Source organism: Lasiodiplodia theobromae, assembly GCF_012971845.1.
Source record: "Lasiodiplodia theobromae strain AM2As chromosome Unknown scaffold_2, whole genome shotgun sequence".
Lineage (NCBI taxonomy): Eukaryota > Fungi > Ascomycota > Dothideomycetes > Botryosphaeriales > Botryosphaeriaceae > Lasiodiplodia > Lasiodiplodia theobromae.
The window spans coordinates 477,845-505,734 of record NW_023336495.1 but is presented as its reverse complement, the minus strand read 5'-3'; the positions used below and the strand labels follow the sequence as shown (position 1 = coordinate 505,734).

The 27,890-nt window shown below is 53.5% G+C and overlaps 7 protein-coding genes across 7 annotated transcripts; 3 read left to right on the top strand and 4 right to left on the bottom strand.

The window, feature by feature from the left end:
- LTHEOB_682 (Oxoglutarate/iron-dependent oxygenase) lies at positions 1 to 1,318 on the top strand (the record flags this gene model as incomplete). The annotated part of the gene is made up of 2 exons (XM_035516117.1): positions 1 to 876; positions 1,082 to 1,318. 2 exons carry the CDS (start codon positions 1 to 3, stop codon positions 1,316 to 1,318), a joined length of 1,113 nt encoding a protein of 370 aa, XP_035369441.1.
- A 3,517-nt stretch (positions 1,319 to 4,835) lies between these two features.
- LTHEOB_681 (Serine protease protein) lies at positions 4,836 to 6,441 on the bottom strand (the record flags this gene model as incomplete). The annotated part of the gene is made up of 4 exons (XM_035516106.1): positions 4,836 to 5,240; positions 5,474 to 5,635; positions 5,731 to 5,840; positions 5,910 to 6,441. The coding sequence occupies 4 exons, from the start codon at positions 6,439 to 6,441 to the stop codon at positions 4,836 to 4,838; spliced, it is 1,209 nt and encodes a 402-aa protein (XP_035369440.1).
- Positions 6,442 to 8,110: 1,669 nt separating this feature from the next.
- On the bottom strand, positions 8,111 to 9,567 carry LTHEOB_680 (Extracellular serine-rich protein; the record flags this gene model as incomplete). Its single annotated transcript, XM_035516095.1, has 3 exons — positions 8,111 to 8,815; positions 8,869 to 8,973; positions 9,229 to 9,567. 3 exons carry the CDS (start codon positions 9,565 to 9,567, stop codon positions 8,111 to 8,113), a joined length of 1,149 nt encoding a protein of 382 aa, XP_035369439.1.
- Positions 9,568 to 10,870: 1,303 nt separating this feature from the next.
- On the bottom strand, positions 10,871 to 12,508 carry LTHEOB_679 (Carbohydrate-binding WSC domain-containing protein; the record flags this gene model as incomplete). Its single annotated transcript, XM_035516083.1, has 3 exons — positions 10,871 to 11,093; positions 11,195 to 12,097; positions 12,150 to 12,508. The coding sequence occupies 3 exons, from the start codon at positions 12,506 to 12,508 to the stop codon at positions 10,871 to 10,873; spliced, it is 1,485 nt and encodes a 494-aa protein (XP_035369438.1).
- Positions 12,509 to 14,460: 1,952 nt separating this feature from the next.
- LTHEOB_678 (MFS sugar transporter) lies at positions 14,461 to 16,158 on the top strand (the record flags this gene model as incomplete). The annotated part of the gene is made up of 5 exons (XM_035516072.1): positions 14,461 to 14,633; positions 14,717 to 14,857; positions 14,927 to 15,298; positions 15,401 to 15,706; positions 15,765 to 16,158. The coding sequence occupies 5 exons, from the start codon at positions 14,461 to 14,463 to the stop codon at positions 16,156 to 16,158; spliced, it is 1,386 nt and encodes a 461-aa protein (XP_035369437.1).
- Positions 16,159 to 16,372: 214 nt separating this feature from the next.
- Positions 16,373 to 18,318, bottom strand: LTHEOB_677 (Tyrosyl-tRNA mitochondrial precursor (tyrosine--tRNA ligase) protein; the record flags this gene model as incomplete). Its single annotated transcript, XM_035516061.1, has 3 exons — positions 16,373 to 17,158; positions 17,217 to 18,027; positions 18,080 to 18,318. The coding sequence occupies 3 exons, from the start codon at positions 18,316 to 18,318 to the stop codon at positions 16,373 to 16,375; spliced, it is 1,836 nt and encodes a 611-aa protein (XP_035369436.1).
- A 414-nt stretch (positions 18,319 to 18,732) lies between these two features.
- LTHEOB_676 (Raffinose synthase Sip1) lies at positions 18,733 to 21,413 on the top strand (the record flags this gene model as incomplete). The annotated part of the gene is made up of 3 exons (XM_035516051.1): positions 18,733 to 18,801; positions 18,855 to 18,989; positions 19,038 to 21,413. The coding sequence occupies 3 exons, from the start codon at positions 18,733 to 18,735 to the stop codon at positions 21,411 to 21,413; spliced, it is 2,580 nt and encodes an 859-aa protein (XP_035369435.1).
- Positions 21,414 to 27,890: the final 6,477 nt, after the last annotated feature.

Sequence of the window (27,890 nt, the reverse complement as noted above, 5' to 3'; positions counted from 1 at the left end):
ATGGCTGCCGCAGTTGCTACCAACAACCCCACGAGCATTCTGGCTGAACCTGCTCTTGCAACTGAACAAGACTCTCCTCCCTCACCTGCCCCATTCATCGGACTCTCGTCGGACACCCCGCTCCTCACCTCGCCATCCATCCAGGCGCCCTTCAACGCCATCCGCCAGCTTTTCGACCACCTCCGCGCCAGCCCTGATGCTGCCGCCGCCCTCAACGCCACCTACCCCAAGCGCGGTATCCTCAAAACGGCCGCAACCGACAACCCCACCTCGGACCAGAAGTTCACCATCGACCTCTCGCCCCACCGCACCTCCCTCATCCCCAATGACGTCCGCGCGTCCCTGTCTCCTCACGGCCTCGACTCCATCCTCACATTCTTCTCCGCCGCCAGCACCGCCTACATCGGCCCCATCCTCGCGACCCTCTCCGCCGCCGCCGGAGCGGACCTGGCGCCTTACCACCGCGGTGGCAATCTCAACTGGCGCCTCTGCGACTACAGCCCCGACACGGCGGCACCGCTCGACCCGAACGGCTGCGGCGCGCACACCGACTACGGCACTTTCAGCATCATCTTCCAAGACGGAGTCAGCGGATTGGAGATCGAGGATTTGGAGAAGCCGGGCGAGTGGACTCTCGTGCCAGGGGACGCGACGGTCGTGTTGGCGGGATGGTGCGCGCTGGTGCTGAGCGGAGGCAAGGTCCGGGCGCTGAGGCACCGCGTCAGGCGCGTGCCCGGCGTGCGCAGGCTGAGCGCGGTGCTGTTCGTGGCGCCGGATTTGGATGTCGTGTTGAAGCCGGTCGAGGGGGTTGTGCCGGCGACGGCGTTTTCGAAGGAGGTGATGGGCGGAGAGGTGGATGTGGAGTGGTTCAAGGAGGTGATGGGGAAGAGGTGGAGGTGGAGGGAGGGGAATGATGAGGTGGCGGATGGAGAGGAGATGACGCAGGACGACAATATCCGGAGGTTGATCTTTGGTTGAGGTGTTGGCGCTTCCGGTCCAAAGGCAGGTGCTGAACTCCTGCGTTAACGGTAGGTTTCTGTCGCATCTGCATGTGAGGGATCCAACGCTAACGCGCATGCAGACATTTGAGCGCGTTGCCACTGAGGCCTTCGAGCGCTTTCCTACTGAGGGCATTTTCGAGCGCGCTGCCACGGCGCCCTCCGAGCTTACTGCCTACAACAAGAAGTCCACGACCTCCAAACTTGCTACCTACAACAAGAAGTCCACCACCTCCAAGCTTGCCGCCTACAACACGAAGTCTACCATCTCTTCCCGCGTGATCCAGGTCTCGACTTACACAGTACATACTTTGAAATAACGGAGGAGGGTGCGGTGATGGGTACAAGGGTTTTTCTTTTTCTCTTTGGCTTATGGGCGGCTCCATTGCATTGCTAAGACCGAGCTTCTCGGCCAGCCGGTGTTTTTAGATCAGCGGTTCATTAGTTAGCTTCATGCAGAATTAGGTTGGTACACCCGATGGGTTACAAAAAACATTTGAGAATGGAAAGAGGATATCTTAACAGCAGTACTTACTGTGTTGCGACTTGAATGGCCGATGGGGTGGGAGAAAGGGATTGGTGCGTTTGTGGCTTCGGTAGAAGCGGTTGCAGAAAATCAGTTGATGGTTGGGAAATTCGAGCGCATGCAGTTGAGATTTGTGCATTGATTCTTTACACCGAAAATTCTATGTAGTAGTCGAATGAACACTTTTTACGCTTGTCAAAGCACGATATCCCCCACAAGATGCTTCTTAGCCAGTGAAATAACAGCTTATTCATTCCTTTCGGCATGTCGATCTCTGTAGGCAGATCGAATGAACGGTTGAAATTGCGAGGTATATGGCGAAAATGTCTCGGCAGAATCGGGTGGAACGTCTCAAAGGTGCTTCCCATTTGATCTGGGAGCTGAATTTGTGAAACTACTCATCAACTCAAAAAGAAAAGCTCTCATGTAGGATTTACACATATCCCGCAAGGCTGAAATCAAGCCTAACTAAGCGCGCGCCAGGCGTCCTGCCCACCTTCCAGTTATATTGGTTAACGAAACGCGACGAATAAAAGCTATGGATAGCCTTGTGATACAAGCCTCCGCGCCCACTACGGAGCGCCACTGAGCTGAATACTGCAACGATGAGCATCCCTGCTTGCAGCATATTGAGACGCTAGTGCGCGCCAAAGTTTGCCTGCTTACGCCTCATTGTTCTGTAGCTAGATAGGGCCATCCGTTAAATCGTTACCTCTGGTGGGCAAAAAGAATAAAGTAGCATCGATTTATTTGATAAGACATCTGTGATGCAACGGCAAACATCACCCTGTACCTTTAGTTCTATTGAAAGGACGGGGAGCGATGCTATGATAAAACTATTTAGGGGGTGGAAGGGGAGGGGCAAGCAATCTACCTTGAGTTACACAGCAGTTATCCGCCTATGCAGTAGTATGGGACCTGAAAGGTCTCCTTGATGCAAACGGGCAAGGCTAAATTATAACGATTGGATTTCGTGTCAAGTCACATTCCTTGGCATACTCCATCTTCTGCGGGCGAACATATAGGGACCAAGGTTATACTACTAGCAATTTCCTATTACCCAGTTAGAGTCCAGATCATTGTTTCGCACATTCATAGCACGATTAGGATCTCTAGCAAGGATTATACACGAAGTACGTTCTAGACTTACCGCCGCGCTGTAGGCGAGTGAGGTGAGGGTATATAACACGCTGGAACGTCCCCAGTGCTCTCACACCAAAAATCATTTCTTCGTAACACCCATCATTCCTACAGTTCGGCTTCAAACTTCAACTATGGCTGCAGCTACAGACGGATTTGTCATCTTTGATGAAAAATGGTTCTACGCAGACCAAAATTGCGATACAAACATGGACATAGCTGGCGTCGGGGTAAGTTTTAGACTTTCGATCAGCTTGCCGCATGAGAGTAACTAACAACTTTTCGATTAAAGGTAATGGTCTCTTACGGGGTTACTGCCCTCTTGACAATGATTTTGTCACTTTACGCTATTTCCATGGACATCAAGAATGACAGTCCGAACGCACTACTTCCGAAGTGCGTACGCAACTATATCTGCCGGACAATTCGACCTACTCAGTTACCAAAGGAAGAGTACAATTCCCATCGAAAGCTGCTTGACCGTCTTCTCCTACAATTTGCAGACCAACAGATCTTCACTGGTATCGCGTTGATTGTCAGCGGTTACATTGAAATCAGCCGCGGAACAGAATGGAGCGAGCATTTTCTGCGCCTTCCGTACGACATTCGGGCACAGGAGGCGCATTTCCATCTGATTGTCTATCTCAGCTATCTCTCTCGCAGTGCTGCTGTCGGAGCTATAATTACTGCTCAAGATTCATTCATGAGGAATCGAAAGGCGTATGTGATTCGCATGCTCTTGTTAGTTGCATTCTCTTTCATGTTGGTTTTTGCAGTTTCCATTTCAGCATCTTTCCCCCCTTTCATCGCTATCACTGGTTTTTTTCCCACCCATCATGTTAATGGTAATACAACAGAGAATACTGTTGAAGAGACAATAGCACTTTTTGGGGATAGTTCATCCGTTTCCATTACTGGGCGATCAATGGCTTTGTTCTTCTTTGTATACCTCTTCGAGATTTACTCATTTTGGATCTACCTCCACTGCCTTTTTCCATTTACGAAGGTGGAAATCAAAATCGGGAATCTATTAATCCAGATATTGTGTATCGATGTCGATGCCCGGTTCTTAGACTTCGCATGCAATAGCACCTTAGCATTTGGCTTACAGATATGCTATTTCGTTGTCTCCGCGGTATTTGTCATGGCACAAAAGTTAAGAAAAGATCCAACCGGTCATCACTGTGACCTGAGTGCAAATTCGGAATGGGGGTATGGGCAGACGCTAGCCATATTTGTCCTCGGGCAACTTCTTTTCTCAGTATGGCAGGTATACGTGGGTAAGAGCAGAAACATCTGATCCGTTCTCTCTGTATACCTTGAAGGCTAACATGCCCCTACAGAAATGACGGACGGGAAGGAATCTAAAATACACCTCCTCTTTCTACAAGAGTTGGACGATGTTGAGCAAGGCATTGTCACAAGCACCGCACAAGACTCAGAACAACTTTGTCAACAAGACTTAGCAGATGCTGAGTCAAACACGGAAAGTGAATCTGTTGGCTTACGACGTCGTGCCACCAGTTAAAAGGCTCCATATCTTGTCTACACTTTCTAATGTCAAGAATAACTGCGGTGCCATCCCCATTCATCTCATCAGCAAGGCACCCGAGATGAAAGATAGGACTAGCAAGGATATTCTTGAACTTGAACTGGAGTCTCGATGGAGTACCGCCTCGTGCTAGTCAAGTTGTGGGACAGCCACTACGGGGGGTGGGGGAGATGAGAGCTCAGTAAAATTGCCAATACGTGAACCCTGGGGTCCCGCAGAAGAAGCATGGATGGTTGAACAAGTGTTTCAGACTAAGCTTTATTTGGTGAAAGTTGTCAAATGTGTTTCCTGTAGTTGTTAGAACGTCATCACTTTCACGATAGCCCTAAGCAGCTCTGTATTTTCCAACCCAGAAAGAATTCTTTCCGAGCAACTTCGCATTGACACTCACTCTACTCTACGTCTTTTCTGGATAATATATAAGGAAAGCCAGCTTCATCGCACCACTTCAGCTCACCACTCCGAGGCAAGACAAAAAGGGAAAAAACGGTAAGACGAAAGAATTGAAACCAAGAATCGAAACCCCCCATCACAGCCAAGCCGCGCACCACCATCATCCTCCTCTTTCCCAGTACCACCAGCCCCATCGCCATCGCGCTCCTCCTCTTGGACGAACAGCTTACGCGCCGTTGTTAACAAGCACCAAATCGCCACCCGAAACATAACCCGAGTTCCTCGTGAGCACACCGCTAATCGCGCCACTCTTCACAAAGCTCTTCATCGCCGCGGGGCTCTGGCGGAGGTTCGCGTTGCCGACGGCAAAGTACGCGACGAGGCCGGCGACGTGCGGCGTGGCCATCGAGGTGCCGCTGAGGCTGCGGTAGGTGCTGGCGCCGGAGTTGGAGGCAGAGATGACGTCCTGGCCGGGGGCGAAGACGTCGACGCAGGGGCCGGTGTTGGAGAAGGAGGCGACGGCGTCGCCGATGGTGGACGCGCCGATGCTGAGGACGGTCGAGGAGCCGGTGCCGCCGACGGCCGAGGGGGATTGCGTGCAGGCGTTGGTGTTGGAGTTGCCGGCGGCGACCTAAGGGCGGGTGGGCGTTAGTGGTAAGAAGGGAGATGGGTGGAAGGTGGGGTGTAGAAAGTGAAAGAAGTTGAAGTGGCGGTGGTCGTTGTATTGGAGATGAAGGTGAAGTGGTGGTGATGATAAGAGAGAAAGTAGTAATGGTGAAAGTGGTGAAGATTGTGAAGCTGGTGATGAAAGTGAAAGGTGAAGTTCCAAATGGTGGTGGTGAAAGTAATCGACGGATTACGTACGACAGTGTGGACACCAGCAGCAGCGAGGTTGCGGACGGCCGTCTCAACAGCGGTGGCGCGGCCCTCAAAGCCGAGAGACATGGAGGCGACGGAAGCGATGAAGCCACTCTGGCTCTTGCGGGTGTTGTGGGTGGAGGCGACATAGTCGAGACCGGCGAGGAGCTGTGAAAAACAGTCATTTTAGCATCCTGATTGGTCCATCTCCACGATCGCGTGCAGAGAAACCAGAAGAACCAAGTGATTGGGGGAATACTTACACCAGTCGAAGTACCCTGTCCACTGCTGTCGAGCACCTTGACGGCGATCAGGTTGGCGTTCGAGGCAACGCCGACGGTCGATCCGGCGATAGTTCCGGCGCAGTGAGTTCCTTAAAGCAGTTAGCACCGTCCCGCCCCCTCATTCCAAAACAAGCAGTCGATTTGCCGGATCAACGTACCGTGCCCATTCCCATCCGACGTCGACGAGTAGTAGCTCCACCCAGTCCTCGCCCTGCCGCCAAACTCCGAATGCGCCGTGTAAATGCCCGTATCAACGACGTACACATCGACGCCCCTGCCGAGCGCCGTGTCGTCGTACGTGTACGTGAAGCTCCTGGAGCTGGCACTGCCCGACACGCGGCTGCTCTGCGAGACACGCTGCAGGCCCCAGGGAGCGCTGCCGCGGGTGGCGAGGGCGTGGATGGGCACGACGGGCTCGACGGTGAGCACCTCGTCCTTGGCGTTGAGGAAGTCGGCCTCCTGCTGCGTCAGCGCGCCCGAGAAGCCCTTGAACTGCGTGTTGTTGAACGTCGCGAAGACGTCGTCCATGTCGGCGTTGAGCTCGATCTCGGCGAGGAGCGCTGCGACGTCGACTTCCGGAGTGGTGACGATGTCGAACTCCTTGGTGTCGCGGCGCTGGCGGTTGGCGGCGGGCGCGGCCAGGACCGCGGCGAAGGCGGCCTGGAGGGCGATGAGGAGGGTGGTCTTCATGGTGATGGTAAGAAAGTTGAGGAAGAGGCTTTGAAGGCTGGTTCCGTTGACTTGAGGAGATCCTGAGCGCTGAACTGCTGCTGCTGCTGGTACTTCGAATGCGGTCCTCCCTCGCAGTCTTTATACCCTCACTACAAGGCCTTCTCCTCCCGTTCGATGCATTTCCATCTCGCGTAGCCTGGATGTACCTTGGTGTCGTCCCAGTACTACACTTGGCGCGCGATCGTTGTTCTAGGAAAGAGACAAAGGGTAGACTGCATGACAGTATTGGCTTGGCCCGGCGGGTCCATGTACCATTGTGTTGCGAGAGACATGAAGTTCAGGAAGTCAGGCGTTGAAGAAACCCAGCCAAGGCCGCGACGGATCAACTGATGCGGTCAGTCAAGAGCCGCCAAGCAGGCTTCGCCAGGTACCAGGCCTGACAATGCCCTGAGTAGTTGCCTGTTCCGGTCGGACCAAGCCTTGTGTGCACAGGGGCAGACTATACCGGCCACGCCTGAGGCGTTGCGCCACAGTGGGAAGACGGCGGGCTTTTTCTGGAAAACCGCATCGCGCCGGGTAGATGTGGCCTTGGAACTGCAGTATAGTGTTAGCTGAAAGAGGAAGGCGGCAGAAGACGAAAGAGCAATTTTGAGGCATGCCGCATGGTGACAAGGGCTGTTGTGACCTAAGTGGTTGCAGGTGTCCACCGCGTGGAGTCAGTCATAGACGTCAGGACCTTGCTCACGCGCGAGACAGCAATCTGAGGAGGCATAGATTTATATCTCAGCTTGCTGTGTAAATCGAAGATCTGTCCCGCTGACGCGTCCTTCCGTCAGGATTGCTTCAAGGGCGGATTCGGTGCTACAGAGGCGGACGGAGGTAGATTATGCGGGCTCCGTGGTGGGACAAGACATGTCACTTGTCGATGAGAGCCGCAATGTAGAGATACTGCAAGGCCTATCGGCGGTAATCCAAGAACAGCAGGCGATAGGTATATTGTTTTGCTTTGTCAACAAGTCTCGGGCCGGGATGCTGATCGGGCAGGTGGACAGGCCCGAGTGATGCCAGGGCTTCAAAGGCGTCATACTTGGCGTTAACAGAAGCCAAGCATTGCAGATGAATGTCTTGTGCAGCGCTTATTGAGCGGCGATGGTTACACCCTTCAAGCGGAAGGCCTTGGCTGAAAGTCCGGAGAAAACAGCATTGAAGGCGTTCTTCGGAGGATGAAGAAAGGAAGTTGGGCGTACCATGTAGTTGTGGCGTGGGTTCGTCACGCGACGCTTGTGTATGGCAGACCTGCCGTTTTGGGATGATAAGGTCGCCTAATCGCATCCTGCAAAAGGTGCCCTGTCTCAATAGTTCCGACAGGCCTGCGAGATAAGTAAGCACCTTCGGCTATCGCTTCCGGAGTATTGGCATACTTCAATGCTTAAAAGCCTCCCCCTCTCCAGCACCCCGGTTGAACAGCAGACAACTCAACGGCCCAGGCGCGGCGGATTGCTCATCGTGTCGGAAAACTTCGCATAACGAAGGGTATATTGAAAAGCAGATTAAAAAATAACTCGCAGTCTGCCCGTTTTCCAGCAGACGCGTCCATGGGGCATTAGCGACTGTCGCCGGTGCCGTATTTTCCCTTGCAGTGCAAAAACGTAACGCTTGGAACTCGTCTTTCCCATCCCTCTCATACTCAATGTCCTCCTTTTAATCTTCTTGCCTCGTTCGCATCCATCTCCACCGGGCTTCCTCCAATTACGCGCGCCTCTTCCCTTATTGTCGCATCCGGTCCTCCCACCTGGTGAATCTCGTGATCTCCAGGAAGTTCGGGTGCGAATTCCGGTGCGCCCGTCTGCCTATTGTACCCCACGAACATCATGTGCTCCTGCGGGGGCGGGGAGCTGTAGCGGGGCTGGGTATTCACATTATTGTGCGTGAACGCCGTGCTATCGCTCCAGCGCGCCTGATTCACCGGCTTCTCATTCTGCCCAACACCAATCGGCGGGCTTCCAGGCATCGTCGGCGGGGGGCTGCCGAGGCGCGAGGGGGTACCGTCCGACCACGGCGGCAGGGATCCGCCGCCCATGCCGCCGGGCTGGCTGGAGTGGTCGCCGATTTCCGACAGCGGGGGCTGCGACTGCGTGTGCTTGAAGAACTTGCCGTACGCGCGGCTGCGGCCGACGAAGAACATCAGCGCCGCCGCCATGGCGACGAAGGCGACGGACCCCACGACGATTCCGGCGATGGCGCCGCCCGAGAGGCTGCTGCTGTGGTGGCCGCCCGAGCTGGATGATGACGTGGATGACGAGCCCTCGGCGGGCCAGGTTTGGCCCGGCGCCAGCTGGTACACGGAGTCCATGGCTTCGGTGTGCTGGTAGTTGAAGGACGAGCCATTTTGCTGGGGATGATGTCAGTGGGTGGCACGGGGGAGGCTGCTTGTAGAACACTGACCGGATTTATTACCCCAACCATGCCGTTTGGCGAACACGACTCTATCGCATCACAGTAGAACCAGATCGGTTCTGTGTTGTTGATGGTGAGATTCCATGTTTGCCTCTGCCAACAAGTCAGCGATTCGTTCATATGCTTTTCTTGTTGTAAAGTCGTGACGTGATGGGGTGTAGCGATGATGTTTCAACAGAGTCAGGGTCCGTGCGAACGTGCGATGCTGATCATCTGAGACAGTTGTCACGGCCTATTATACTCGCGACGCCCCAGACAATGGCTTTGACTTTTGCAATGTCTTCCCCTATCGACAACGCCTTACGTTGCTTCCCCGGCGCTGGTGACTACTGGAAAGTTGGTGCTTACATCTGTGAAAGTATCGATTATCCTATTTTCGGAGAAGAAGCCTTGGTAGTCCTCGTTGGCGTGGTAGAGCTCCCAGGGCACACACGGGTTGCAGCCGGCGACGCCGCATATTGAAGTGTTGTTGGCATACTCGCCGCGGATGACGGAGTGGTTAGTAGGGTAGAAGTCGAAGACGACGATGTCACCGGGATCGGCGTAGGTGGTGTTTGGAGTAAAGTTGTGGCCATTGGCGCCGACGGCAACGGTGTGGATGGTCCTCGAGCTCGAGGCTGTTGTTGTTTGGCCGAAGACACCAGTCGCTAGCCGCAGCGCGGCGATGGCCGCAAGGAATGCTCTCATGGCTGAAGGGAGAAGGTAGATGTCGAGATGGGCGCGAACCGGAGGGAAGACGCGCGACGGGAGAGCAGAGTGGGCAACAGACGGCTACATGAGCCTCGCGCGGCCGATCGAAAAGGTGCGAAAGCGGGGGGAGAGCAGGGTGGGTGCAGAAACAACCCGGTAGTTGGGATATCGGTTTTTCTTTAACACACACTCGCAGCACCACGCGGCGGCTCAGCCCGCCTGCAGTGCCGCGCCGGGGCTGCCGGGTCCCCCATCCACTTCCATCGAACACAGGCGCAACCGCGTACCGAGCACGGCTTGGCTGTTGGAAATTCCACTCGTAATGCTCACGGGTTCGAGGGTGGTGGCGTGGTCTGTTTGCGCTTAGCCTATGCATGTCAGACGGCACACCATGCTCAGGCTTGACCGCCAGCGAATGCAAGTGCTGAGGCTGCGCAGGGATGTGGGAACTTTCCATCCTTCGCGGCCAGCCACGACCGCCCAGCTGTGGGTCGGATCGTGGGGGCCGACTACCACGCTGGAATACAACGCCTGGATCCCTCAAGGCGCAGAAGGTACGAGCGCATGGTGGTGGATGCGGTGGCCCTGTGATTCGTGGAGGATTGGACGGGCTGCCTGGGAGCCTTGGGCAGCCGCAAGGCTGGGTGCGGGGTCGCTGCAGTGGTGCTGCGAGGGTGCCCTGGCCTGCGTGAAGAGGGTTGACAGTTTGTCGGCGCGTCAAAGGCGTCCACAGGCGGCCGAGTCGATACCGGACCGAGACAAGGCGCGGGACGAGATTTGGTGGTGAACGGGTCGATGTTGGTGCCAACTCAGTGGTTGGTCGGGCAGTCTAGGCCCACCCCGCTTCCCGTTTGGTCAGCTTATCGACTATTTTTAGGCCCTCGCCAAGAGTAGCCGCAACCCTGCGACTGATATAAGAAGGTTACGTGGAAGCTTAGAATGGCATGCCGCACGTGCGAGATTTTCTTATAAGATCCAACATGGTCCGCCCATAGGGTCTGCCGTCAAGATGCGCCGATGGAAAGGCTGACGCAACCGTCCGCAACCCATTTTAAACCTCATGCAGTGTAGCCAGCACTGTGACGAATCTTAACCTTTTGATATGCGCTCTGATTATTCATCCGGCTAATTCACCGCCATCCTACTTTCCACTCAAAGCGCCATTCATCTCGCCCAGAAACAGGCAAGCGCTAAAATAGGAACCGGCTGAGCCTCTTTCCTTGGCAGCCAATAATAAACAGCGGCAGTGGCTGGCTGGCCGGCCCATTCCACCGCACCTGCATGCCCAAGGCACGCAGGATCACTCCAAGCCCACGCCTAGATGCTCCGAAAACCGCTCGGCGAACCGACGCGCGCTTGGCCTCGTTGGGGACGTTTTTACCGCAGCAGCCTTCTTGTAGATGGTGATCGCGTTGTATCCACCGCACTCCATCGTTTCGTCTCCAGGACAAGGCAGGATGCAGTTTCCCCAGACGCCCTCCCACGGCATGCGGTCAGAGGCGAGGCTACCCCCGCAGTAGCACCTACAGTTTTGTTTGTTTTCTCGTCAGCACTTTGCACTCTAGATTTCCAAATCCTGCCCGCCTGCTGCCGTGGCCAGCCTCGTGCGAGTCACACTACTCACTCGTTCGCGTACTCTATCCCCGCATACGTGTAACCCAGGCTATCGCAGTGGTCGACGCATCTGCCATGCGTCATCCCGCTGTCGTCCACCCACCATTCGTCGGGGAACGTGCGGCCCTGCTCCGGCTGGTCGTTGCCGCAGCCTAGGTAATCCCACCCGTTGATCGGCGGCAGTGGGCGTTCTTTGCTTGGGTTCATAGCGGCGGCTGCGGTGTTTGCGCAGTTGCGCTTGCGCTTGATTGCCGCTACTGGCGTGTCGTAGGTCACAGGGTTGCAGCCGGGGAGGGACGGCAGCATGCCTTGGACCGCCTCGTTGACCGAGAGGGGTAGCTTGCAGCGTTGTTGCTCGGCCGGCGTCCAGTAGGTGAAGGTCTTGTCGGGGCAGTCGGGCCTGTCGTCGGTGCAGTCGCTGATGGCTTTCTGCAGTGTGTCGCCATCCCATCCGTTGAGGAAGTCTCCGTGCATGCCGTAGCCCGTTGGATCGCCGGTTGAGAGAACGAAAGGCTGAGTGCTGTTGTCCCACCAGGTGAAAGCTTGGGTATTGTAAGTGACCTCGAAGAAGAGCGTCATGATATGCTTGGGATGGGTGCTTGGGCACCTTCCGCCATCAAAGGCTCCATCAATCGGATATGCGATGTGCGAGATGTGGTCCGGGGCATCAACGTCTACGCCGTTCCAGCAACCGGGGAAGGTGACCTGCATGCGCACTCCATACGGGCACGTTATATTTGGAAATCCCGGGAATTCGACATCTGCACCGCTGGGACCTCCGCCGAGGCAGAGAGAGCTTATTGCCTGGCTGCTGAAGTTTGTTCCCGGTGTGCGCCTGTACATGTCGCCGGCAACCATCCTGAATCCCTGAGGAAATGGATGGATTGGATCATTGTCGGGGCCCGGACGGTGGCTGAATGCAGGAAATCAGCAAGTCAACTGACAGTATCGAATGCGGTGCGCACAGGTAGTAGATGGCCATTCCTCCTGTATTTCCCTTGCCGTCGTCCCCGATGATCGGAACATGTCGAAAGTTTCCGTCCTCAGTGCGGAAATACATCTTGGGGGTCCAGTAGGCGGACATGTCTTGCTTGATGTTGCAGGTGCTGCAAACCGAGTTGCGCGCGTCTTGGAAATCCATGGTGAAGTTGAAGCCATTTCCACCGCACAGTACGTGGACATGCTGAGAGACTTGGCCCGGCTGGACGATTGGGTCGGAGCGCTGGTCGTAGAGGCGGCTGCCACAACGCACCACAAAGGTCGCTTGAACCTGCAGGGATATGGCGAGGCAGATAATGAGCGACTTGAATAAAGAAGACTGCATAGTGACGGTGGGCGTCAAGTGAAGCACAAACGAAGAGAGGAGATACGGGGAGGTGAAGCGGAGTGACGATTGTGTGAGTATTAACAGTGAAGAGAAGGCGACATAAATGCTGGCGGTGCCAGACCGCGAGCAAAAATGAATGCGCGCTCAAGCTGGCTGTGTTGAGGAAGGAAGAAAGTGACGATGCAGAGTGAGGGTGGTGGTAAAAATGCGAAGAAGCGGCCACCTCTTTCACGCCACAGAAGCGCGACGCGCCTCACTTGTCTTTCTGCGACCGAACACCAGTCTCACCATCGCTTCGTTACCATTCACTTTACCACACCTGCTGTGACTGTCGATGCTCGTGCGATACGGCGTCTCATTGTCGGCGCGTCTGAAACCTCACACGGACCGAACTCTTCCTGAGTGGCTACTGACGCTACCGTCAGCCGCTGTTTCCCGCTGGCCAAGCGCCTCCGTCGCCGTCATCTGGCCACAGGCGCCTACAGGCCGCTTCTTCTGTGCCGATGTGCGCAAAGTTCCTTTTCTGCGAACACTTCTTCCGTGTTAGGCACAAAGGTAGTAAAATATGGTGGTAGGTCTCTGGGAATGCTTGAAGGGAAGAGTAGTTTAATTTATACCACGTGCGAAAATGCTGGTTCGTTGTTACACCAGGCTTGCTCCAGAAATTACGTCTGGTCCTGGTGTAACAATGAACGACCTGTAACTGGGTGATTTAAAGGCTGATGTGGCCGTAAGCAACTTTCCATAATTTAGATGAATGAGTGAGGAAAAAAGACAACTTCACATCCTGCTCTTTCGTTATCATCATCCGAACTATTACGACACATGTGGCAGGTGAGCGGAAAAATTACGGGAAATGACAATGATCGGTGAGGCATGCAACCGGGGCTCCTGCTTAAGTTAACTTCTCCAACCAGCCGCATTCCACTTTGATCTGATCACTGCAGGTGCATTCCCTCTCCGTGCAAGTATCTCCACTTAACGAGTTATCAGACTTGGCACACCAAGACCTACTCCGATCTTCCATATCACCCGTAATATTAGACATGCAGAGGCGCCGGCTTGCTCCATCTGAACCAACACGTCGTTTTTCTGCACCGCTCGCCGCCACAACTCAGACGGAATCGACGAACCAACGGGAGACAGCGAACACAATACGCACTCTCACCTCCGGAAAGCCATTCTGGGTTTACTCTAGAAAATTGCCACCATCCTACACGGCAGCAGCACCGGCATGGTGTTCATCAGACAAGAGGCGGCGTCGAGGGGGCGATCATCGGTGTTACCCTTTCAGGCAGTTCCGGCTCACCCAGCATGACGTTGCTGGCCCGATTTTTCGAACAACTTCTCACTCTCACATCGATGGGGATCGAATAGGACTTTAGAATCACTGTGCCGCCCTCCAGTATTCCCCGCTCATCTGTGCCCTGGGGTTTTGTGTCTCGCGTGAGCTCCTCCGGCATTGCCACCCCTCCCGTTCAAGTGCTATCGTCCCCCCCAGATCATGATGTCATGGCCACTGCCTTATGCCGTTGCATGTAGAACTAGATGAAATATATATAAATCCCGCGTATGGTGCGCGGATGTTCAGTTTCTGGCAGACAACATTATCACCCGCTTTGAAGAACCCAAGATCCGGGCCAATCAATGACTTCATCGTACTGATACTTTAGAGACTTCTCAAAATTCACTCCATACTGAGCCCTATAACCCGTTTAAATAGCCATGGCCCTATCGCACAAAGGTTGGCTAGGTGAGAGAATAAAGGGAAGGAACCTTGAGGTAGGCGTCTGCGCAACCGCAGCCTCCGGGTTCCTGCTCTTTGGCTACGACCAGTACGCCGTTCCACATACTACCTGAAATCTTTGGGTGTAGTTCCCTGACAAAAGTCCAGAGGTGTCATGTCCGGCATTATCACGGAACCTCTTTTCCTCCAGCAGTTCCCACAAATGGAGCCTAAGAACAAGTCAGGCGCTATTCAAGCACTCGTTGTCGCCATCTATGAGATCGGCTGTCTCATTGGATCTATCCTGATCATCTGTTATGGTGACAAGCTCGGAAGACGACGAGCAGTGTTGATTGGGACGCTGATCATGCTCGCCGGAACCGCCATCCAAGCCGCGTCCTTCGGTCTTCCTGAGCTGATTGTCGGAAGGCAAGTCGACGAACCACCTCTCCAAGGGCGCAAAACTGACGAAACTCCAGAATCGTGACGGGCATCGGAAACGGCATGAACACCTCCTCAATCCCGGTCTGGCAATCCGAAATGGCACCACCCAAGACCAGAGGCTTCCTCGTGCTCTTCGAAGGCGCCCTGATCACCGGCGGCATCATGGTCAGCTACTGGTACGCCGTCCCTCCACCTTCCCCTCCCTCCTCCCCCACCACACCACCCACTGACTCCCCCACCACCAGGCTCAACTACGGCTTCTGGTTCGTCAACCAAAACTCATTCCAATGGCGCTTCCCGCTCGCCTTCCAAGCCGTCTTCGGCCTCATCCTGATCGGCGGCATCCTGCTGTTCCCGGAGTCGCCGCGGTGGCTGCTCAAGCACGGCCGCGACGAGGATGCCTTGCAGATCCTGGCCAACCTGCACAGCACGACCGTCGACGACGCGGAGCTGCTGCGCGACGTCGACGAGATCAAGAAGGTCAACGCCATCACGACGGGCAGGAGGCTGACGGTGAAAGAGTTCTTCTCGAACGGGCCCGAGAAGAACGGGTGGCGGGCGGGCGTCGCGTTCGCGTCGCAGGCCTTCCAGCAGATTGGCGGGATTAACCTCGTCACGTAAGGATGCTCCCTACCCACCATCCCGTCCTACCCTTCCCCCTCACTCCTCGAAGGGGGCAACACGCACCCCAGCGCACAGAATGCTGACCCTCATCCCAGCTACTACGCCACCACCGTCTTCGAAACCTCGCTCTCCTTCTCCCCCGAGCTCTCGCGCCTGATGTCCGGCTTCCTCGGCACCGAGTACTTCCTCGCCGCCGTCCTGGCCCTCTTCATCGTCGACCGGCTCGGCCGCCGTCGTCTCATGATGTGGGGCGCTCTAGGCATGGCGCTCTGCCTGCTGATCATCGGCATCTGCCTCTCGCAAACGACGCCGTCCTATCGCGCGCCGGCCTACGCCGCGACCGTCTTCATCTTCGTCTACAACACGTGTTTCGCCGTGGGGTGGCTGGGCGTGACGTGGCTGTAAGCGTCCTTTTTTCACCCTCCCATCATCGCTCCATTGATACTGACAGCAACGCAGCTACCCAGCAGAAGTGACGCCGATCCGCATCCGCGCCGAGGCCAACGGGCTGTCGACCAGCGCCAACTGGATCTTCAACTACGCCGTCGTGCAGCTCAGCCCCATCATGATCAACCGCATCAGCTGGCAGACGTACTTCGTCTTCATGTGTTTCAACCTGGCCTTCGTGCCGGTCGTGTACTTCACGTTTGTCGAGACGAACGGGTACAAGCTCGAGACGATGGACGGCATCTTCGCCGAGGCGCATGAGAAGGGCGAGAATCCCGTGTGGACGGAGAAGAGGGTCAGGAAGGGTGGGGAGCTGGATGTGGTAGTGACGAGGGAGAAGGGAAACTCAAGCGAGGGGAAGAGGAGTCGTAGTTTAGGTGGTGAGGAGCGGAAGGAGCGGGTGTGAGGAGGGCGTGTGGTCTATATTGGCAGAATCAGCCAGGTAGGGATCATCATGTTTTCGAAACTGTTCAGAGATACCAAATCGAGTCCAATTCAAGAATCAATCGTACAATCCGAATCTATGCGGTTTTTCCGTACTTCTATAATACAACGGCGAGTCGAGATTTCATGGTATACTCACAACAAGCCTTATCCTCTTCCGTACCTTGATACACAACTCACGCCTTTCCAGACTCCTCATTTTGCTCCTCCTCAGACTTCTTTTCGTTGTTCTTTTCCAATTCCTTTGCCTTCTCAGGATCCCATCCCGGACAAGTAAGGCCCTTCGCAATGAACTCCTCATCCGGAATAACAGTGATGGCCTTGATCTTCCATTTGCCAATCCGGATCATCATCTGATTTTCGTCAAAGATGAATCTCTCAGGAACGCCCATCTGAGAGTGCTTGATGGGGGTCCACTTTAGCGAGTCACCCAGCTGTCCGATCTGGCCGGGCTTGCCGGCAACATAAGCACCCTGATTGCTGACGAGGCGCATGGCTTCGGACCTGGACGCGCACATACCAGTAGCGTAAAGAACCTTGGAAAAGTCGGTGTTGTAGACTGCCGACTTGGGCAGGTAAGTCCTGATATCCGGGGAGTTGAACGCGTTCGCTTGAGGGGCCATTGGATTGCCGCTGCCTGGGTTGATAAAGGTCCTCTTGTCGGTTGCTCGAAGCTCCTTGCCCTCAGGAGCATCCGCATCGGGAGCAGCGGAGGTCTCTTGTGGCACTTCTGTGGGCTGGGGCGGTTTGCCGAAAAGACTCTGGTGTTGCTGGGCTGTCGCTTCGGCGGCATGGGGACCGTGGACTAGCTCGACGAACTCGCGGGCAAGGAGGTGTTGGGCAACGCGCTTTCCTGGATCAAGCTTGTGTTCTTCGACGACTTTGGTGATCGTAGAAAGAGGCAAAAAGGTGAAGAATTTTAGATAGCGCTCAACGTCGGCGTCGGAAGTTCTGATCCAGAACTAGATATGGCTCGTCAGCCGGCAGGGTAATGGTGGGGTCAGAACAGAAAGCACTTACGGCATACAAGTCAAAGCTGGAAGTCATTTCCGGGTCGAGCCAGATGGCGTTTCCGGCGCTTTTTCCAAACTTTGCACCAGATGAGGATGTGAGAAGTGGGACTGTGAGGCCGTAAGGAGCTTTCAGGTAGTCCTGGGATGGTTTCTTCCGCTCGATAACTTTGTCCACGACGGCAGGATCGGCAATGGTGGATCTGATATGATTTACGGCGTCAATGCCGGCAACAATGTTGCCGAACTGATCTTGGCCGCCGACCTGCAGCTGAACGCCGTTGCGGTGGAACAGGTGCCAGAAGTCCCAGGCTTGGATGACGGGATAGGAGAACTCGGCAAAGGACATGCCATCGCCACTTTTCTGACGTAACTTGACAGTATCGCGGGACAACATGGGACCCAGTCTGAAACCAGTGCCGATGACTCTCAGAAACTCGACAATATCGATCTTCTGCAACCATTCGGAGTTGTTCACCAACGCCCTTCTCCATGCCCATTCGCGCACGTAGCCATGCTTACGGCCCATGCGCTCGACACCGACCCACAGCTTCTTGAGTTGAATATGCATCTTGCCCATGTTGGCCTTGCGAATGGACGAGTGTTGATTCTCACGGGCGGTTGTGCGGCCAGTTGGGTCCCCAATCTTTGAGGTGCCACCACCAAGGACGGTGTAGGCGGGGAAGCCGTGCAAGTACATCCAGAAGATAACCATGAAGGGGAGCATATGGCCGACGTGTAACGAGGCAGCAGTTGGGTCAACACCGCAGTAGGCGCCGATGCGCTTATTGGTCATAACTGCGTCGAGGACATTGCGGGTGCTAGGGAAGGTGAGCGCACAGGCAGAGGAGGATTGAGGGAGGATTAGCATACCCAGCAATTTGCTGGACGAAGCCGCGCTCCTCAAGCATGCTCAGGAAACTCTGCTTGCGCCCGGCTTGGATCTCTTTGGCCTGTTCCTTCCATTGCCATTCGGCCTCGACGGTCTTCCGGATGTGACCCTGGCTGATGGGGCGCACAGGCACGCGCGGGCCAGCCTGCCGAAGCAGGCACTGGCGACACACCCACGCCCGCGGGCGGGCAGCGTGGTGGATGAGGGCGGAGGATGCCATTGACGCGCTGGAGAAACTTTTGGACGCGGCGGCGATGGAGATCGCCGCACGGCAAAGGCGGTGTTGGGCGGCAGAACAACCCCGGTGTTGGCCCCTGCGCCTTCTCCGCAATCGATGTCACCGCCAAGCCCTGGCCGACAGCTCATAGCTCCCTGCCAGCTCCCTTCAACCACTCGTCCCATCTCATCAATTTCCCCCAAAAGTCACTTCCACCTCCCCCCCACGCAGCCTCTGCATTCTTCTGCGTCTCTTCATCTCTACGTCTCACATTTGCCCTTGTGCTCCGCTCTTCCCCGCATTGTCTATTCCGCAACCTCCGCCTTGTAGCTTCATCATTCCATTGAGCCTAATTCAATCCCGTTGACTGATACCTCTTCTTGCACCTGTTCACTGTGCTTGCTGTTTCATCGCAAAATGTACGCCAATCTTGTCTGTTCGCCGCCTCTGGGTCAGACCACCGTCGTTCCCGCCGACCAGACCTCCGTAAGCTCCCTGCCGCAGTTGTTGCCCATGCTTCACCGCTCACACCTCCTCAGGTTTGCTTCAATGCCCTTATCGAAACAGACCCTTCCTCGCAAAAGACCTGGGAAGTCGCCTTGTGGCACAACCATGCCGGTCACGACGAATGGGAGAAGCTGATCCTAACTGAAGAAGACCCTGCCCCGTCTTTGGTATGCTTGCGCTACTTATCTGTTCGAGCTTAGCTAAACCCACCTCAGCTAGTTGTCAACCGTGATGACTCGACGCCTTGTCGCCGGAGATGGTTCACGGGAGAGCTACCCGGAAGGCCGAATCGCCCCGTCTCCTTCACCATCACCTTCCGCGCCGGCCAAGATGAGCCTTGGAAATGGGCCAATGAGCAGTTCTCCTATTCTGATGGCCACCTTCACTACCAACCAGCCGAATTGAGCAAAGCGCCCCTCTCCGACTACCTCAGCAACATCAGCCCGGACCTCCGCATCGACCACGAAGCGAGTCAGACTTCTGACACGCTTTTGTGGACCGCGACTGGAAAGGTCAACTCTGCCTTTGGAAGCGAGTCTGGAAGGTCCAATTTCACCCTTGGTCTACCTACACACCAAAGCAAATGGTTCGCTCTTGTCCGCCTCTGGAGCCCCTGGCTGGCCCCCCGCCAGGGCCGCGAAGTCTTCAATCCAGACAAGGAAGCCGTTCTAGCGTCTTTTCTCAGGAAGGATGGATCCCACCTAGTCGTCCTTGCGGTAAGCGGGATAAATGATGTCTTGACTGAGCTCATCCATGACGGCAACGGCAATATTGTGATCCATGCCCGCAATGATGGAACTGACGAGCAAGAATCCACCGTCATCATTGCAGTCGGGAAGTCATTCGAGCTTGCCAATGCTGCCGCCATGTACCACGCTCGAAGACTTGTCATGAAATGGGACGCTGCCGCCGACGAGATCGAGGCCGAGATCAAAGCTATGGAAAAGAATGAAATGCACGCTCAGTGGTTGGAGGAGTGGTACGATGGTCTAACGTATTGCACGTGGAACGGTCTGGGACAGCATCTCACAGAGCAGGCAATATTTGACGCGCTGGAATCTCTCCAGAAGAACGACATCAACATCACCACCCTCATCATTGACGACAATTGGCAGTCGCTGGATCACGAAGGCCAAGATCAGTTCAAGCGTGGTTGGTTGGAATTTGAAGCGAACAAAGAAGGCTTTCCAAATGGTCTCGCCCACACCACTGCTGAGATCCGCCAACGTTTCAAGAACGTGTCGCACATCGCCGTTTGGCATGCAATCCTCGGTTACTGGGGAGGAATTTCGCCCGACGGGAAGATCGCTCAAGAATACAAGACTGCTGAAGTTCTCAAACAAGATGGCGTCTCGGGGGGCAAGTTCTTAGTCGTTGATGAGGAAGACGTATCTAGGCTATATCAGGACTTCTACTCATTCCTGTCCTCCTCCGGCATCGACTCGGTCAAGACGGATGCTCAATTCTTCCTTGATGAACTTGACGAGGCCGATGTCAGGAAGCGCCTCATCAAAACCTACCAAGATGCCTGGAGCATCAGTATCCTCCGATACTTCTCCTCAAAGGCCATCTCTTGCATGTCTCAAACCCCCCAAATCCTCTTCCATTCGCAGCTCCCGTCCAACAAACCGCGCCTGATGGTGCGCAACTCGGACGACTTCTTCCCAGAAGTGCCAGCCTCGCACCCCTGGCACATCTTCTGCAACGCCCACAACTCCCTCCTAACCCAGCACCTCAACGTCCTCCCGGACTGGGACATGTTCCAGACCTCGCACCCATGGGCCTCCTTCCACGCCGCCGCGCGCTGCGTCTCCGGCGGGCCCATCTACATCACCGACGTGCCGGGCCAGCACGACATCTCACTGATCAACCAAATGACGGCCAAAACCCCGCGCGGCTCGACCGTCATCCTCCGCCCCCATAACCTCGGCAAGACCATCGACGCCTACACCGCCTACGACGACCCGGCCCTGCTGAAAGTCGCCACGTACGTCGGCCGCGCGCAGACGGGCGCCGCTATCGTCGGCGTCTTCAACACCACCCAGCGCCGCCTCGCCGAGCTGCTCTGTCTCGACAGGCACTTCCCTGGCACGGAGCAGGGCGAGTACGTCGTCCGCGCGCACACAACCGGCCAGACGTCAAAGGTGCCGGTCAGCCGCGGTGATGGGAACACCGTGCACCTCGACCTCCCCGTCCAGGCTTGGGAGATCTTGTCGGCTACCCCCGTGCACACGCTGTCGACGAAGCACCACGAAGACGTCCAGGTCAGCGTGCTCGGCCTCGTCGGAAAAATGACGGCCGCGGCGGCGATCGTCAATTACGACGCTTACGTCGAGCGCGAGGGCGCGCACAGGCTGCGCGTGTGGACGAGCTTGAAGGCGCTCGGCACGTTTGGGCTGTGGGTGCGGGATTTGGCCAAGTATGATGTCGATCAGGACTTTATGGCGCTGGTGTTTGGGGAGCCGGTGGCGCGGCATTGTGTGCAGGTTAAAGGGGATGTGTTGGAGATTGATGTGGCGAGGGCGTGGGAGGAGGGCGGGCAGAAGGCGGGGTGGAGTAATGAGGTTGCTGTTGAGGTGTTTGTGCGTTGAGTGGAGAGGGATGTTCATGGTGAGACCTTCGACAAGTTTTCACTAAGCTGCGTTATCATCTGAGTTGTTATGAAATAGTGGTTACAAAATTTGGTTGCCTCACACCTTGTTTTCACTGTGATTGATACGCTGTATCATATATTTCATCAAGAGCTCAAGCACTCAACTTGGTTATGAGGCTGCTTATTGGACATGAAAAACGTTTTGATCATATCATAGACACTCGTCTTCCTCCCAAACTTATCCTAGTCTTCTTCGAGCATATCTTTTAAGAAGGCCCAGTAGGTATCCACATCTGCATTCCCTCTGATAGCATCTAATAGTCGCCGAGAGGTCTGACGGAAGATTTCAGCGTTCCTTTTCCTATTGGTTTCATACTCCCCGATCATAAGTGGGCGATAACGGGCTATACGTGTATAGACTGTATAAAAAATATACTTGAAATCACGGGTTCTGGTGGAAATGACAGCTGCCAGTTTGCTTCCTTTGATGCGAGAGAGATATTCACGTCTAGCCATCTTGTTCGCCTGGGCTTCAGTATCGTCTGTCGATGGAGTCGATGGAGTCGGTAGAGTCGGTGGTATCTTTTCTGAGGATATCCGCAGCCTCTGGCGCCCGGATGAGGTGATGGATAAGATAACAGCCATACATAGTAGTATCGGGGTGGGGAATTCCTCGTGGAGTCCAGTTTCTCCCTCGAGACTGCTCCAGAAATCTCCCAACAACTCTTCTCTACGTTTCCACTGATTCGAATTTTGACGCCTGTCATCGCTTAATATTTTCCAAGCATTCCTCATCAGATCGGAGGGCTTCAGTGGAAGACCTTTGTTGGCATTGCTGACATCGTGCGGCAGAGTATCCCGGACGTTGATTGAGTTCCTGTTTGATAGACAAGTCGGTCATTCGAAACTTAATTCCATTAACGGAGTCCTTACATTGCCGCCACTTCGATGTGTTCGCGAAGTTGACCCCCTTCCGCGCCCGGCTTTGCTTTCAAATCTTGAGATACTGATAGGTTGGATCCCAGACACCTCAGTATGTTATCTTGCAAGCGTGCAAACAAATAAGCCTCGCGGACTTTTGAACGTTGCGCTTCAATTTCACCAATTAGACTTCTCAATCTGCCGCGCTTTTTCGAAAGAGCTCTAGCTGCTGAAACAGAGTGGGTACATCCCAGGTCCAAAATCAGGCCCATCAACTCGAAAATCCTAATGTATAGGAAGTGGAGCATTCCGTTGAACTGTTCGTGCGGTACGTATGACTCTTCTTTAAGTTTGCTGTAATCGGTTGCCAGCGTGCATGTCTCTGAGAAGGCTTCCATGGAGTCAAGAATAGCCGTGAGGATTTCGTCTCGAAAACGGAGTCTGGCTTGAAATGTCGATGCTCGCGCGTAGAAGCCCGCGACAACAGCAACAAGAAATGTAAGAAGCCCGACGATATTCGCTGTGATTGATAAGGGGCTATCTCCGTCCATGGCTGTTGTAGAATTGAGAAAGGATAGAAAGAGAAGATTGTGCTTCTGCAAAGCTTAGCTGGTGCCCATCTTATCCCCTCAATCTAATTTCGCATCAACTGTATGTACCCGATCGGACTGGCAGAAATATCTGACTGTGATACAACCACTGCGGGGATGCAGGAGCAACAGCCCAATCACCCAGTGGTGTCAAGCCATGGAATTAAAAACATTGCGGGGTAGAGTGAGACCTGCTGCATCTCCGCAGTGAATACCGTAGCTTAACTGAATCAACTTGGCTCAGTTAATTCCATGCCTGCAAATGTCACTACAATTAGGACCATCAAATTCACCCGGATCCCATTTGTTATTTTCATGCCCGTTGCAATCCCGCATGTCCACGTCTTTATTGAATTATTATCTTTCCCATGTGAGGTGTAGGGTACGAGGCATCGCCAAACAAAAGAGGTAATGATTCACAAAATGCACGTAAGCCAGCTGAACTCATGCAGTGCAGGGGGTTTGTGCAGCTAGCCACTTAAATCACTCTTTTCTTCCACGTATACAAGGCCGTTTCTTGCTAACTAAAGCAGAAAGTAAATTGCTGCGCTTACCAAATAGTCTAATGGGTACAATATCCTTCATTCAAAGGACATGGTATCTCGCAACATTTTTCAGTCATTGAAAGCTAAAAGCTCAAGCTATGAAAAGCACACTTCAACGTTTCTACTATAGAAATGGGGACGAGCATTTTCACAAGCAGTACAATCGAAGAACCAGATAAACGATTTGGCCTATTGGCATTATTTGCCAACCATACTTTCCTCATTCCCTTTAATTGTTTGTCCAAACTCAGTCCTACGCCACAATGTCAAACCTCGCGTTCTTCCGCCCACCCGGCGTCGATACCAAATCTCATGTCCTCGCCGTCCCTGCTCCACCACCCTAGGCTGAAAACGTGGCCGCTCCACACACCCACCTTCTTCAACTCAGCGTCGCTCCTCCATACCGCGTCTTCGGGTGTGATCTCCGGTTTGAGCATATTCGACCCTGCCAACAGGCTTGCTGCTGCTGCGATACTGCAGGGGTTCTTAGGTAATATATTTTGGACATTCATGAGGGCAAAAGAGGTTGCTAGGCAGATTGCGATGGCTGCGAGGAGGCCTTGGAGGATCAGTGTAGATATCTTGTTTTGGAAAAGTCGCCACACGTTCGGATTGGTAACTGTACCAGTGATGGGTGGAGTGTTGTTGGCAGCTGATATACGAAATTCAAAGTTGATGACTTGCGATATAATGATGCGGAATGTATGTTCCATAGCTTTGGCCAAGCGCGGGAAATTTTCTTCGCCCATGAAATCTTCTATAGGCCAGTTGCTGGGGTTGTATCCTGATTCGGCCATGATTGCTTGGAAGAAGGTACTAAAGTCCCAAGTGGAATTATCCTGGGATGGCCACGCGAAGAGTGGTGGAACAAGATCGTTCACAGAAATGTAAGTCAGCGCACTGTATAAGGCCTGTCGGGATTCATCCGGCTGTATACTCCTGATAGAGTATGATGGAAGGTCCAGCTCGGTCATGACGGTCATCTCTGATACAGAGGATTTGCAGATGAACGTAGCGAAACTCGTGCTATTTACACCGATTTTACCAGCAATGCTCGAACACTTCCACAAGTTGCCACCTGAAGTGATATGCTCAATGACAGCGAAGGGTTTAGGGTTGTTTATGTTGACCGATACGAGGTAATCTGAGAGCAAGAGTGGCGGACAACCAGGAAGAGACGGACAGCTCCATTCCGTGATCTCAGACCCTGTAGGTTGGCAATCTAAGAGTGAACAAACCAGATTTGGCCTCACTGCTAGCAGTGGAATAGATAAAGTTGAACCATTCCATAGTGGTCCGGCGTTGTGAGTGCTGTCGTTGACATTGAAGCGTGTTTCATTCTCGAGTCGTATTTCGGGAAAGGCAAACCCATCAAATGTCCATGCGGGAAGTGAATAATTTGAAGTAAAGTAAAGTGCCAGATTGGAAGAAGTTGCTTTTGTCCAGGAATAGGCACCACCATTGGAGTACTTGCTGGAGTCGAAGGTGTTGGTAATTGTCACGTTTATTAGATGTGAATTTCCCGTCATCTGGATTGTGAACAATCCGCTTACGGCAATTGTCAGCACTGGCGTTAAAAGAAGCGACAATGCAATTGGCAGGATGGCCCAGTCCCGGCTCGATGCGGATTTCAAAACTATTTGGATTGCTGTCTGAGACAAGTAGTCTCTCAGCAAAGCGTCCCGCGTACCTCCCAAAACGCTTTTCAAGCATGCGTAGGGGGCCAACAAAAGACGATATGAAGCTATGGCGCCGACACAGAGCTGCATGCAAAGCATGATCAGTGCGGGGACATAAGTCCAGGCGTAGTAAGCATAGCTGTGCCATTCGACCGTAGCAAGACCTTGATGGGCCTGAGCCATGCAGAAGCTAACTTCAAGACCCGCAAGGAGTGCAACAAGGAGCCCAATGACAATCCAGATGAACTGCGTCAAGACGGAAAATGGTCGCCATTGTGAGCTGGAATTTGACGAACCTGCTCCTTCCTGTTGGGACCTCCTTGTGAGAGATAACTCAACTGCTTTCCCGGTTTTGTTGTCGCATTCAAAGCCGCATAGCCTGGAATAAATCTCTGCCAATTCTGAGGTGCCTTGGTCCGAGAGATGTTTCTGCAGGTCATGGCTGTGAGCAAAAATCGTCGCCAATCCACCGATAGATCCTGGGTCTCTACTGATGGCATTTCTAGGCCTTGAATACCACAGACCAAGGGTGAGGGCGGTGAGGATTGCCAGAGCAGCCTGCATAATGTGAAGAGACGAATTATTGACTTTCAGCCTCCGTTGAGTTCCGTAACATTTGCCTCTAACTTGAGTGTTTTGAGCCTTCCCGAAGCTCTGCTTCACCCACTGGGCAGATATTGCCGAAAATTGAGTTCTCGCAGAATTATAGAATACTGTTCGATTGAAGCAGTCTTCGACTCTTCTTGGATTATGCTGAGACTGAAATAGTTGAAAAGTTGGATCTTGTAGAAACGGGTATGATGCGTCGTATGTGACCGTCAGATTATCCGTTGTGATGATGCCAACAGAATCAATGTACATCTCTACGAGAGCTGATTCGTCAAATAACTGAACATTTTCAGTACTACTTCCGTCCAGCGCACTCTTCATCTGAAGTAGATTTCCTGCGGCATCGATTTCCAGGAGCATGGGTTTGATCGTATAGGTTGGTATGCAGGATAGTATTGTCTGGTTCAGGATATGGTTGGTGATGTTTGCTTTGTAGAAAGTGTCACCGTGTTCACCACGACATGGTCCGATCCCTTCCGCGTGTGGCTGCTGGAGTTTCGTAACAGTAAAGATTATTCGGCTTGAATTACTCCCTGTTGAGGTTGTGACACAATCAAGAGAGTCAACCCTTCCAAAACCCCAGATGCCGTCGACCATGCGTTGCGTCTGTGATATGTCCCCAGAATATGTCCTGCATGTGTCTGAACAGATATCGAAGCTTGCCGTTCTGTCAGGAAAAGATCCGTATATTTCTTGGAGAGAGCGGAGATCGGTTAGAGTCGAGTTGCATAATGTGGTAGTATTAATTTGATGATCATCATGAGACCTGTAATCGAGCTGGATGACCTTGGGTTCGAGATGTCCGGTCTCACATTCAAGGTCCGGGTGGAATACGTCGAGAGAGATCTCTATAGTAGAGATATTCGCCCCTGCTATAAGATAAGCTGAGGTTAGAAGAGTACGTGGTATATCTTACCTTGGAAAGAATCCGGCAAACTTATAGTAGAGAAGGCAGCGGTTTCCGATGTACCAACGGGATAAATTGAGAGAGTTCCATTCGATAGGGCTGCGATTGTAAGACCAGCCTCGGATTCTGCGATAGTAGCAGCATCAGGGTTTGACACAAATCTGTCTTTTGCAATCAAGTTGCAGTTTTCGATGGTAATCCTTTCAGACTGAAGTGTCAAAAGGCCCGTCGAAGCTACTGTGAGCAGTTTCAACAATACAGACCCCATTGTAGCAAGTGAAACTGCCCATCGGCCTTCTTTCAAAGATTTGAACAAGGCTTCTGGCTGAGATAGAGTCACGAACTCCAGAAGGAGGGTGGAGGACGCTGCCGTTGGTCTGGTGCGAAGAATCGACCATGGCAGCAACTGCTTTGTTCGATGTTCGATTTGGCCCCAAAACGCCATTACTACAGCTAGTACTATAGCCATGTAAGTAGTAAAGCCATGCGAAAGAATGCAGATCTTACTGGCAGTGGGACCGTAGGTCCACAGGTAATGCAGGTTATTATTCTCGATGGCAAACAGTCCGTTGTGCTTCGAATCAACAACTTGAAGCGCGACAAGTGCCATAAAGAAGAATATGAAGCAAAGCGCAACGCTGGCAAAAGCCCAGTCTCGCAACACAAGTGGGTTCCACCCTTGAAAGACTTGTCCTTTGGTTTTCGCTGGGCTTATTATTAGATTGTTGGAGGTGGATTCGGGCTCTTGTGTGTTTAAAATATCGGTAGCTCTTGGCGGGATATCATTGACCGCGGAAACTGAGTCTTGAGCATGTCCGGTAGCATCGTTTAGGGAAAGTTGTGAAGAAAAAGCAAGATCCTCTGGCGCCCCATGCACCAACTCCGACTGAGATTCCATCTGGTAAATCTCGAGAGGCAAGATGTCGGTGGCAGTGAACAGTGAGAGAAAGGATGGCTCGTAATATATGGTTGAAGGAGATATGACACAAATATATGCTCCCTTGCGATATATTGAGAAACATTTGATGCCTGGCTTCAGTAGCACATGCATTCGAACGTTGCGCAGCAAGTTCAAGGCTGCGATGAGCTGAGCTTGATATATATCATGCGGTAGTCTTCTCGCTTCTCTTTTTCTTATATTAGCATTGCAATTTGGGTATAGCAAGGATCAGTATGAGAGCACGCCTTTCGATCTAAACTGGTAGTTCTGCAGACTGCTCAACG